At 43.2% G+C, this 13,375-nt stretch overlaps 1 protein-coding gene across 1 annotated transcript in view; it reads right to left on the reverse strand.

The window, feature by feature from the left end:
* The window catches only part of KRIT1 (KRIT1 ankyrin repeat containing), a 1,383,280-nt gene that overhangs the window by 859,559 nt on the left and 510,346 nt on the right, over positions 1-13,375 (reverse strand). Inside the window, exon 9 of the mRNA XM_069648434.1 lies at positions 3,138-3,294. Coding sequence (XP_069504535.1) covers positions 3,138-3,294 — 157 coding nt within the window. The remainder of the gene's footprint in view (positions 1-3,137; positions 3,295-13,375) is intronic.

A 13,375-nucleotide genomic window follows, 5' to 3' on the forward strand; every position in this document is an offset into this window, starting at 1 on the left:
TGCTGTATGCTGATGGGTGTGGTTAGCCATGCCTGCTGCCAGTGGAGTGGTGTATTATACATACCTTGCTGCCATTGGAGGTGCTTTGATGTTAGGGCACCCGCTCAGGTATTTGGATTCTTCTGTTGGTTCTTGCGGCTGTGATGTTAGCAGCAACAGTCTATGCTCAAACTAATCGCCACAGGAGGCACATGGGTTGTGCTTCCAGATTCTTCGAGGTGGGTTTAGGTGTACGATTAGGGTGGAGGTGGCGTTGGTTCTATCACAATACTGTGCTTCTGCAACTATTGTTGTGATTAGCCCGTTTTATGTCGGTTTGCCTGGTGCAGTCATTCATCAATCCTATGATATTACATATGTGCGCGCTAGTGGCGCTTGAGGGAAGGCAAGGTCGTGATAGGTGTATGACAGTGAGTTTGGGTGAAAAACAGTTCCAGCACAGGAAAACAGACCGGGTCAAATCAGTCTTCTTTCCTAGATGCAGTTTACAGGATCCGGTGCCCAGTGGCTTGAATCCTGAGCCAACGAAGATCCAAATGGTCAAACTCCAAACAATGGCTATCATCAGGCCAGGCATGAAGACTCTAGCAAATACGACTATGGGATGAAAAAGCAACCCTTGAAGATGGACCTCGGCGGCTCAGTGGACAAGAAAAGTGGGTGGAATGCCCAGCAGAAACAAATGCCAACATAGAGATCATGACTAGGGGGTACCAAGGAACAGATTAGGTGGGGTGTTGGCGTCCCTACCCCCTACCAGGCAGCAGGAGCTTCCAGCACGAAAGTGTTGCACCCTGGCAGTAAACAGCCCAGAACATGGTTTCAGCATGGAAGGCTCGACCCAGTGCATGAGGGGACACTGCAGGAGAATTCAGGAAGCCTGACCTGGACCTCCAGGAGCAGAAAATCCAAACTAGGCTATGCAAACACTACGGTGTACGGCCTGCAGGGCCAAGTGAGTTTAAAAAAGGCAGGACAATTCCTTCAGCAGTTTGGCAGACTTGCTTCCTCCAAGTGCCAGAACAGAGAAGCAAGAGAGAGACAGGGACCAGGTAGAGCCTCTAGTACCACTGAAAAATAAGGGGGCCCATCCATCACTGTAGCAGCTGGGTCAAAGGGGAGGATTACCACCCATACTGGTTAGTCAATGGGTCTGCCACTCAGCCTAAACCAACCACACAGCAAGTGAGCAGGAGATCCCAGGGACCTACAGATCTAAACGAGTTGAAATCAATACGGAGACTGCCATGGGAGCTCACAAAGATCCCACATGGTCACAACAGCCATGTTGAGCCTACCTTGTGGCTGCCATGAACAAGGGGAGCCCTAAAAACAAAGTGGCAGAGAGCCGTATTTAAACACCAAGTACATTTGTCTACCACTGCAGTAAACTGGGTATTACCACTGGTGAAGCCACAACTAAAGTGCAGCTGCCACCACCCTAATCCTAAAACCAATGTAAGGTGGTATCACACTAGGGCAAAAACACAGTGCCCGAGGGACACCCCTGCACTGGGTCCAAAACCATGTACCCTCAATAATGCAAAAAGGGGCCCAGTAGTACAGGGAATTCTTTTGAAGTCACCCTTGCCACCAAAATAGGTCAGAAATCCAGAAACGGGACACGAAGTTGAGGGGCCCTAGACATTGGCTCTGCAATCCACAAAAATAGGAATTCTGTCTCAACAGATGTGGATGGAGAAGACAGGCATGCATACAGGTTTGTGGAGTGGAGAGTTAAAGAGGTGCATCTTGAAAACTCTAAGTAGATGCAGACAGTGCCCTCAATGTGTGTGGAAGACAGAGGCCCATGGGGGCATGGTCTCAAAACTTGGGAGCAGCATCGGAGTCACGAAGATCCATCAATATGTAGGAATCTCCCAGGAGCAGAATTGTATTGCATGATAGCTGAAGCACATAAAATCTTCACAAAAAGAAGTAAGGATGGCTCCAATGTTTCCTGGTGTGAACAGAAGAATCATGAGATTTGTGCAGGGAGACACAGCTAAGGTTTTCTATGTTTTAGATTATTTGAGGCACAGGAACATGGATGATCAGTATTCACACGTTGTGAAAAAAGTATAGAATTAAGTGTGTGTATGATGGTTCACGTTCATCCACAAATCTAGAGCGAAACACCCACAAGATTTAACAAGCAGATGTTTCAAACAGAAAAACCTATCTGACTCCTCTCCTGTTCATGATTATATTAAAGATCAAAGTTTCAAAGGAAGAGGTTTTGCAGCTCCGGTCACAAACCTCTGAATCCTGTCCTTATTCATATGACTAGTGAAAAGTACAACAAAGTCTCACCCTCTCAGAGATATCAGCTCCTTACTGCCAGTAAGGCTTAGCTAACAATGTGAAGCAAACCAGCTCTGCATATAGCATTGCACAAGAAGTGAAAATGTTGTAGAAGCTGAAGCAGTGAGTGGTTGGCAGGGTTCACACGATTAAGACAAATGCGAGAAGGGAAGTAGAATAACTTGCTTATTTACAAATTTGTCCAATCTGATCACAGTATCATTTACAAGTTTGTAAACCTGCTCCTGCATCCTTTGAAATATATATGAAATTCATGGCTGATAAGTTAGTCTCTACATAAAAGCAATGAACAAGCCAACGAAAAAAATATAAAAGGGGACCTTAATGAAAATAAATGTTGCAAAATTAACCACAACTCAGAGCTGAAAAACAAAGCTCGAGTATGAGGCTGGTAGAACGTTCTTGACATCTTGATGCTTAGCAATATTCCAATTGCTAAACTAGACTGTAAGGACAGAGCATAGTTGTTAAATCAGAATTACTCCTCACACCTGGGTCAAAGAATTCAGTCATTCTTAATGTAGTTATTTTTTTCTGATTATCTTTTGCTTCACGTTTTCTGCTTTTATATATTCGTTTTGAAACTGCTTTGCAACAGTGGTCTATTTGTTGATAGTCTAATACACTGAGCCCAATATTGATGTCTAAGACTGATATTTGGCCAGAGGATTATCAGAAAGCACCTAACTGAGCACGGTTTTTCTCAGTGATGTAAATAACTACCCTCAACCCCCCCCACACACTTAACATTGTACAGTGTACTCTACACATAGAGGTCCTAAAAGAACAGTAGGACAACAAATATGGCTTACCCGGTCTGTCTCAGGGTGGTTTAAAAGAATCTGAACAATCTCAGCATGCCCACCACCAGCAGCAAAATGTAGGGGAGAGCTTAACTGTCCATTCAAAAGGTTTGGATTGCATTTCCCTTTGTCCAGCAGCAGTCGAGTAGCTTCAACCTTTCCATACCTGTGCAGGTAAAGAAATACAATATGTTTCTAGAAAAAGAGCACACAGCAAATATCAGTCTTACCCAGTTCCTGTTATAACGGCTCCAAAATCCTAAATATCAGTAATGTTTCTTCAGCGTGGGTTTTCTCTCGAGTCACTTTCTTTAAAATGAACAGTTTAGGGTTAGGATCGGAGTTTGCATAAAGCTTGGGGTGAGTTTTAGAGTACATATGTTTGTTAGGTGTAGGAGAAGGGTTATGAATTATATTTATTATGGCACTTATTCACAGGGGGGAAAAAGGAATGCCCATTTTTGTGCTGTGTAACTTTTGTGATAATTAGATGGTGTCTAGCTCCAATGCCTAAGCAATCAAGAGCTGTATAAATAGTAAAAAAGTAATAAAAAATACATGTAAAGTAAGGAAAAGTACATTATTGAACGTGATGGTGTACTTAAGAATGAAGAGTCTGTAAAGTAAGGGCTTAAGATCCAAAGAAGGTTTGGTCACTGATCATTCCACCTAACCTGGATCAATCTCCGAAAGGATACTAAAGCGCTGGTTTCTAGATTTACAATCGTATTATTTTACTATTGAACACAGTAGATCAAGGAAACAGATTACCTTTCCCGTTTTCCAACAGATACAGAAGAAACCAGTAGCATTAGGGAAGGATATGTGACGAATCTAGCAAGACCGTCACTGATTCTCTGGAGGGAAGCTTCTCTTACCTGTCTAGGGAAAGGCAGAAGCTACCCGACTCTGATCCTGGGGGTGGCTATCTGCGGGAGGACCACGTAGGGGAGGACAAACTCCAGAGGGGCAGGAAAACACTGAATCAAAATAAACGTTCAGATGTAATTATTAATGACACCCATGTTCCTTTGCAACATGCCTGTATGGCTTATTGTGACACAGATAAAGAATTCCCAGTTTTTTTTACCAACAACCTTATTTACATTCCCTCCTTTTTTAAAATACTGAGACAAGGAAGAAAGGGGGATGGAACAATGAGGATGACCAGAAGTGGTAAGCTCTTCAAGATCTTGTCAAGAAACCAGGCCTGAGTCCCAAAGATCCCAGTAACCTACGCCCATCACTAATACCTACGTTCTATATAAGATGGTGGATATGATAGCTACACAACAACTTACAAATCACCTTGAATACTCAGGTATTTTTCACCCTAATCAATTCTGGTTTAGGACCAATCATGGACCGAAAAATGCCCTTTTAGCTCTCCAGACAAATATGCTGGACATTTCAGAGAGAAGCGGGTCAAAACCCAATCAAGATACATGGATGAGCATTCAAGGCATAGTCTCGGGAGAGTGAGTGGGATCAAGGACCATCAAGGAGTTCAAACAATGGAATACACAATAATTCAATTTAAACAGTCCATTACAAAAATATTTATTTTAGGCCTTTAGAACATACAGAAAAATCAAACTAGCAGATAGTAATATAACACAATACTCTATAATACACACAAAATCACCAGTATGTTCACTTAATATATTTATGATATGATATGGTATTTATAATGCACCTGTACACAAGTTATTCTAGGCACAAAATAACTCAACCAAACCATGCAGGCAAGTAATGCAGATGCAATAGTATGATGGGAACTAGGCACACGTACAATATCCTAATTTTAGCAGTCCTTACCTTAAGATGAATGGGGCCTTGTGCCCAAAAGTCACAGGGTCCGACACAATGTTTCTTACAGGTAGGAGTTCTCTTTAAAAAGGATGCAATGGGCTTGTGGTGGTGATTAATTTAAAACTATTTAAAATTTCAACAACAATTTACCCAAGGATAGGCAAGTTATCTCCTTCTTGGAAGAACAGGCACAGGTATTCTTCCTTGACCCCCCAGACCCAGATTTTTCCAGATGTCTTAATGGCTTGTTTTTGCAGGGGGTGGGGGTCCAACAATACAGATCTCTGCAGGATAATTCACAAGATGGAGGAAGGCAAGTTCCAGCAAAGATCGCATTTTGCAGGCAACGACAGGCATCGTTCCAGTCGCAGTCACAAAAGCTGCTCCAGGACAGGTTCTCTTGAAAAAGGGCAGCTGGAATTCAGGGAGAAGGCGACTTGTGGCATAAACTGGCAACCAGCAAAGTTCCGGCCTGGAACACGAAAAAGCAACTGTTCTAGCGAGGCAGCCCACGAGAAAGCTGGTCAGTCCACCGGGCAGTACAGGGAAACTGCTGAAGGCTCTGACAGGCTGGATCCTCAGAAGACATCAAGCCTAGTTTTTAACTCTAGCTAAAGGGCTGAAGCACGACTCAGGATCTTCAGAGATCAGGGAAGCAGGGCTTTACTGGGTCCGACATTGGAGAGGATGCTGGGCCAATCCAGGAGTTGTCTTTGGGTCATTAACAGTCTGCTCTTCTCTGAGGGATTATTGGCTCCAATGTAGATCTGAAGAATAGCTACAGAAGTCCTCCTCTTATCCAAATTTCGAGCTGGCAGCAAGTGCAAACCCACCAATGGTAAGGATCTGCACCATTCTAACAGCCAGTAGTTATTATTTTGATTATTTTATAATGCGATTAATACCAGAGATTGGTTTTTAAATGCGGGATCGGGATTTGAACTTGTGTTGCGCTGCGGTGTCTTGCTTCCGGAACAAACGCATTGCCCCTGAGCTATCCCACCTCACCAATTAAGGGCAAATTGATTGTCCGATCAAGGGCAACTGCTGGTTTCACATCCGCCCCAGTAGCAGACTTTCTAGCACCAGTTGTGTGGACTCGGATTAGAAAGTTCCAGCCCGCTTCCTGGTGCACACACATACACAAAGGCTCATTAGCCTGCGAAAGCAGCAGCTTTGCCAGGCAAGTGCATGACCTTGACAAGGACTTTCCTATCCTGAGAAGGTAGGAAGAAGGCGAAACTCCAACATGGCCAAAAAAACAAGTAAACATCTTCTGGTACTGCATTTTTTAGCGTATTATAACGCTCAAATGATATTGACTGGGTGAAACTGGCTGCCGTGAACAATAATAGAATGATTTGCAAATTTCTGTCTCCTTTTATTCCGAAGCTGCTATGGGAACATAGAGAAGATTTAGCATCTATTGGCTTAATCACTAGCATTTTTCCCTCACTTGATGAAGCAAAGAGCTTCTTGGAAACTATGCCTCCTCCTGCTGAAAATACGCCCTCCTGTTCTACACAAGGTGATCCATCTAACTTTGATGCTAACACCATGAATTGGTTTACGGCATTTATGTCAGCGTTAAAGGAGATGTCATGGAGGGATCATAACATCGACCAACCCCAAAATCAATCAACTGGGATGAGAGACTCTTAGCTTGGTCAGACTCCATATCATCTCGTGGAACCCGTGCGGCTTAAATAATTTCAAAAAATGGTATAGCCTAAATTATCTTCATTGACCCGATATCATTTTTAAGCAAGAATCTATGAATCAAACTAACTTTACCATAGAGGGCTACTTTGCATTCATCCAGGTCGCAAGTCGGGGTCTTTGGGGAAGACCTTCGGGTGGCCTCGCGATCTTCATTAATACCGCATATAAGTGTTCCACAGAAATGATCAGTATTTCCGAATTTATATTAGCTATTGTATTAAAAGACGATGATGAGCCCTCCATCATTCTCCTACTGATCTGCATTTACTGGAATAAAATAATTATCCAATCAAGGTCATATTAGAAGAGTTGAATGATGTGATAGAAAAGGGTCTGATTTCATATCCTTTAGCTAGAATAATCGCTGAAGGCGATTTGAATTGTTACTGTTATGAAAAAACCGCTTATACTAGTGCTATGTGGAACAATCACTCGACATCCTCGAAGAAATATGGGCACATGCGGAGTACATTTTTTCTCGATTGGGAGATGCAGACGCCTCTCTACCCTTTGGAACCATGTAACTATACTTGGGCGAGAGCTGGTTGCAAATCCCTAATCTACTACTTTTTTGTTTCATCCAGGCTATATTGAATGTTGATGTTTTGATGGTAATCTATCCTACTCTAGGAGATCACATGATCGTATCACTGACCCTGAATATTCCTATTGCTCGTTTTTCTGATGAGCTATTTCTTTCTCTGGTAGAACCTGATCGTTACTCCCTATCAGTGAGATGGAATTTTACAGTGTGCACCACCTTTATCCAGCACCTCGAATGGGACACTGACATCATCTTACACATTGTTCTAGGAGGTTCTTCCCCTCTACACATGGATAATAAAAACTCCTCTAGAATAAAATTTCATTTGCAAAAATTTAAAGATGAACGTAAAAAGAATGAGCAAGTCTTATTTACCCATGCTCACAAATTTAATCTTCAAGTTGCATGCCTGAAAGCGCAGAAGAACTCAGAGGTTAGAAATCTTATCAAAGCAAGTATACCTTCTGACATCCATAAAGAACAAATGAAAACAGTCAGACAATGCTATAGAAACAAGTTAAAATGGTTGGAGGGTAAACTGCACTATGAAGACAACCAAAAAGTTATCTACCACTTGCTGAAACATGACTCTAGGCAAATCTGGAGTACTCTGCGTATTATTACCTCTGATCCTGCTAATGCAATAGAATCAGTGATTACTGCAGAAAGTTGGGTTTCTTACTTTAAGGCCAAATATCATATGCCTGAGCGCTTTTGTGCGTTAAAAGGGGGAGAGCCCCTGTTGCTCCTAGACACTCAAGTCAGGTGGTCAATTAGGGACATTATTGAAGCCATAGGCAAACTTAAACATTATAAGGCTCCAGGCCCTGATGGTCTTCCCCCTTGTGTTTATAAGTCAAACCCTTTATTTTGGGCTCATATTCTTAAAATCAAATTTGACTCCATTTTGCTTACTGGCAATATTCCTCCCTCCTGATCTTCTGCTCATGTCATACCCATCTATAAAAAGGGTCCTCCGGGCTCTCCGTCCAACTATCGTCCGATAGCACTCACTGATGCTTTGTTGAAAATGTTCTCCCTTCTTCTGCTACAGCAATTAAAATTGTATATCAATGACTATAATCTCCTGTCAATTTATCAAGTAGGTTTTAGGAAACACATCGGCTGCACTTTAAATGCAACGATATTATGTCACCTTCAGGCCCACACTTCCTCCTCTAAAAATGGTGCGGTCTATATGGCCAGTTTGGATTTCACCGCAGCTTTTGACAGCGTTATACATGAAATTTTGTGCAATAAAATGCTAGTTATGGGTATTCCCCCCCCCCCAACTGGTTGCATTGATCGCTCTGCTGCACAAAAATACCAACTACCGTATTCGCCTAAATAAGGAAGGCGCGCTTACTGACCCAATCCCCACCGAAATGGGTGTAAAACAGGGTTGTAACATGGCAGCGGTGTTGTTTAATTTATACTTCCTGGGACTGGATGATCATTGGCAGATTGGAGACTGTTTTCCTGCGAAGCTTGGCTCTCTTAAGCTAGATTGGATGGGATTTGCGGATGATCAGCTATTCTTTGATAGAACCCCTTTTGGGCTGCAAAGAAAACTAGACCTATTCGCAGACCTTGATTTCAATCACAATCTCTCTCCTAACACTGCCAAATCTTACATTCTGATTTTCTCTGATGGGAAACTCAAGCCTCACCGCTTTTCTTGGACTCTAAATGGCATTAAAGTAGAATATACACCCACGATACGCTATTTGGGTTATCCACTTACTAATTTATACTCGTTAAAAATGTGGAAAACTGTTCTAAATCAAAAAGCTAAAATCCTATCTTCACAAATGAAAATTATTTTTCACAAATGCTGCATGTTTTCCCTTCTTCCCCTAATTCAATTTTATCTTCAAAAAGTAGAACCCATCATTCTCTACTCTTTAGACATCTGTTGTTATGATCTCGATGACTTTCTAAACATTCTTCAGGGAAAACTTTGGAAAACTGCATTGGGTATGGCACTCTCGATCCCAAATGTAATGATTTGTCACGAGTTAAACCTATTACCTCTGTCGGTAAAACATAATTGGAGAGGTATCACCAATTATATCAAAATGCTGAATCCGCCCAAAAATACGCTTTACACAGAATTTAATAAAATCGTGGGCGAGTCGCATATCAGATCGTTAAACTGTATTACTTTAAAAATTACCAAAATTCTATCATCTACCAATGAAACTCCGGCATCTATGAGCATGTGCTTGCCAAGCCAAAAAAAGAAATACCAAAGATTTTATTGGTGCAGCATACTCGATGTAATGGGTACTTACCCATCATATGAGGAATATAATCGTGTTCGGAGTAAATGGGAATGCAGACAAAAATATCTGATTCAGTTCCCCTCGGCTAAAGCGAGGAAAACTTACATGCGATTCCGACTCAATCAATTCTTAACGCGTTATCGGAAAAAAAACTGGGCTGTGTGTCCAGAAAGTACAGGATCAGTAATGTGTCGCTTCTGTGAGAACATTGAAGCACCTGAAACGCTGAAACATCTTGTGATTGTGTGTCCATATTTTCAGGAATTGCGCATTCAAATTTTTGAGTATTATTATTCTAACTCAGACAATGCAAGGGAATTTTTATGGAAACGCTGCATGGAAGGGTATAGCCAAAAACTCATTTTCAATCTAATAAATCTGCTTGAAATTATAGAGACTAAATTGGCGGAAGTACCGTTAACTGTCTAAATTGTGTAATTTCTTAGTAGCATGAAAATATCGGAAAAGTGAAAGTAATCAAACTAAATGTATCCCTTTCTTTTGGTGATGTGGAAGTGATTATATATCTTTGTTGCTTTTCTTAGTTTCCAAAAATCAGTTATATGTGTGGTCAGTGCAAACTGTTAATGCCCCTTGAACTCTATGTATTGGAATTGTGACTATCATTACGAATCTACTATTCTCATTTGTTTAACACTACTTCCGATTGTAATCAGGAGTCTTACCTGCTATGTTGTAGCCTAGTATTGTGGCACGTCCTCAAGGACTCTATTAATGAATAAGTCTTCACGCTGTGTAATATGTATATATGTTTATACATGAATGGAAAGGTTGGACTGTTTTTTTTCTTTTTTTTTGGTCTTCTTTCTTTTAACCAAACCTTTAATGTAACTTTGTATTATGAATGAAAAAGAATTGTAAAGGTTTTTATTTTAATAAACCAAAACAAAATTAAAAAAAAAAACTACCTGCGTTTAATAGCCATAGGCGGTAAATGCGAATGAGGACACCAACAATAATGCAAAAACATAAAACATTTACCCACTGGCTCCAGCTTGTCTTTAGGCACATATAAAAGTACCTAAAAATCCCTTTGTCTAAAACGCTTGGGTGATACAAAACCATACCCATTGCACTGCATTGTAAGGTGCTGTGTGCAATTGTAAAAATACAGGAGCTCAAAAGGGAAACTAAGGGGCGTGGCCAGCGTGCAAGCTATGAGGGCGTGAATCCTCTAAGCTCCCGGAGCCACCAGCCTGATCCTGCAAATATCCTGCAAAGAGGGCCAGATTACAGCCTGGAAAGATAAGCATCTGCATGGGACGACTGTCGGATCGAAACGGGAAAGTGTGGGCTGGAACCGTTGCAGGCTTATCAAGATATCTGCCGAGAAGCGTAGTGCCTGCGCACGGGATAGCCTCCTCAATATGGCGCTGGAGACGGAAACTAAGAAGAGCAGCATGACGCAGCTGAGACCGAACTACTGAAATCGTCTCAAGGCTGCCTGGTGGCGAGGCTGTGGAGCCGGCGGAGAAGAGGGGCTAATAAAGGTACGTCCGGACTGCAAGAGGGGTACGACATTACGAAGGTGGCAGGAAAAACTCTCTGGGGTCCCCAGTGCATTAGGGTGTACGATATTAAAGTGCCGACGAGGAACGACCCGGCACCAACGCTCCACAGGAAAACGCAGAGGCTAGAGCTCGGCCAAGGTTAATCCCAGCATACAGATCCAGCGGCGGAAAAGTACAGCCATCATCCACCGGGGGACCTCATTCAAAGAGCGGACAACCCAATATCCTGCGAGAGTACCGCCAGGAGACAAGTCAAGGCACGGGGAGGCAGACGGCCACCAGTGTGAAGATACTGCAGGACCCGGTGTTGCCATGGGTGACCTGCAGCCAAAAACGTGTCAAGACGTGGAGAGGAATAATTATCTGACCCCAAAAAGTGGATTGAGCACCCGTAATACCCCGCACCCCGGAAGTGCCTGGAAGTGCTGTTTGGGCTGTTACTCCGAGCCCTTGCGTTCCAACCAGTCTCCTGCACATCCGCTGTAAGGACTCGCTTTCTGCCAACAGACGCCGTCGGCAAGAGGAAGCACGGCGGATTAGAGGCACGCGAAACATCGAGTGCTACAAGACCTGCCAATCAAGGTGGGAAGCTCCCTCCCCCCCTGCGCCCGCCCCCACGCCTTCCGATAACAAGGCACGGGTCTGCGCACCCGTGCACGCACCCCGGAAGTGCCTGGAAGTGCTGTTTGGCCTGTTACTCCGAGCCCTTGCGTTCCTACCAGTCTCCTGCACATCCGCTGTAAGGACTCGCTTTCTGCCAACAGACGCCGTCGGCAAGAGGAAGCACGGCAGATTAGAGGCACGCGAAACATCGAGTGCTACAAGTAATTATTACCTGGGAAGAACCTTTACATTGGGACTACCTTGCACTTACACTTGACTTTTGTTTTGCTGATTCTGTGGGACAGTATTTTGTTTGATAGAGCCTGTACTTTGCTGGGTTGAAACACGTATTGTTCTCACGTATTGGTAATGTGTTACTGAGCTCGCCTTCATCACTAAAACTAGTACTCACACGCCCCCCCTCTCTTTCTTGCTTCGCAGGACCTGCCAATCAAGGTGGGAAGCTCCCTCCCTCCCTGCGCCCGCCCCCACGCCTTCCGATAACAAGGCACGGGTCTGCGCACACGCGCGCGCACCCCGGAAGTGCCTTGAAGTGCTGTTTGGGCTGTTCGGGCGTTGAGGGTGGCGAGGTGGCCCTGAGTATTTTCATTTTCTCGCCCTTATTCATCTGTGTAATTACTTGCATATGAAAATTGGAAGCTAATGTTTATTGTTGATAAGGTGAGCTAGTGGTTTGTATGCAAATTTACCATAACTACTACTGAGAAGTGAGTGACATTAGCACTTTTCGATTAGCATACTAAGTGACAGAGCTATATTATTAGGACTGCAAGGTAGTTAAAACAGTCGTAGCAGTCCATCCAAAGCGAGAGGAAAACATGGTCAGTGGGCTAAGAAGCAAGGTGGGTGAGAAAATCGCACAACCCACACCTCTCACTGAGGCAGAAAAGACACAAATGTTGCTAGATCAAAATAATGGTAATGCAATCAAAGGCAACCCTGTAACTGTAAGTGTAGAAGTACATACACCATGTGCGCATCCACACGGAATCCCTCCGTTCCCGCTGAAGGAAATGTATGATGGTGAACACTCTGTGCAACTCAGTTTTCTGAGTATATGTGAAGACCCACACACTAATGTACCAAATAGTGGGTCAGGTGGCCTTTTGAAACAGGGCATATCCGATGAATCTATGCTAGCTCCAACTATAATGGCTGAGCTGGGAAAACGAGTACGTATGTCATTAGGGCCCTCGACTCCTGCAAATCCGAGACATGGAACCATTGAAGAAGTACATCTATTTGGTGCGATTTGCATCAACTCGGATCGTCCGCAAATCCCTCCAATGGGACTAAATGACTCAGATCCAATCTCAATGCAAACATCTTTTGCCACGAACAGCGATAATCCTCAAAATTACGAGCTAAATCCAGCCACGACTGATGGGGCTAGAGCATGCTCCAGTCCCGTAGACTATAAACAAAATCTCCTGGCAGCTCATGAAGCCTCCCAAATTCCAATTATGGGAATGACAAATGCACTCAATGATTTTGAGAATGCAGAAGCAACATTCCCTGTAATAATCAGAATTTTGAATTTGCTTGATAAGGGGCATGAGTTCACCCACCTTGAAATCAGAGAACTCAAACAAACAGCTAAAGAAACCCTCAACAAGATCAGCAAAATAGAGGGGTATCTTCTGGGATTAAAGAATGTTGGTGAACTCAAACCAAGCAACTCCACCGCAGGAAAAATAACCCAAGCGTCCTCTATGGCCACTCAAACTG

Source organism: Ambystoma mexicanum, chromosome 2q (assembly GCF_040938575.1).
Source record: "Ambystoma mexicanum isolate Mex_15411 chromosome 2q, UKY_AmexF1_1, whole genome shotgun sequence".
NCBI classification, from domain to species: Eukaryota; Metazoa; Chordata; class Amphibia; order Caudata; family Ambystomatidae; genus Ambystoma; species Ambystoma mexicanum.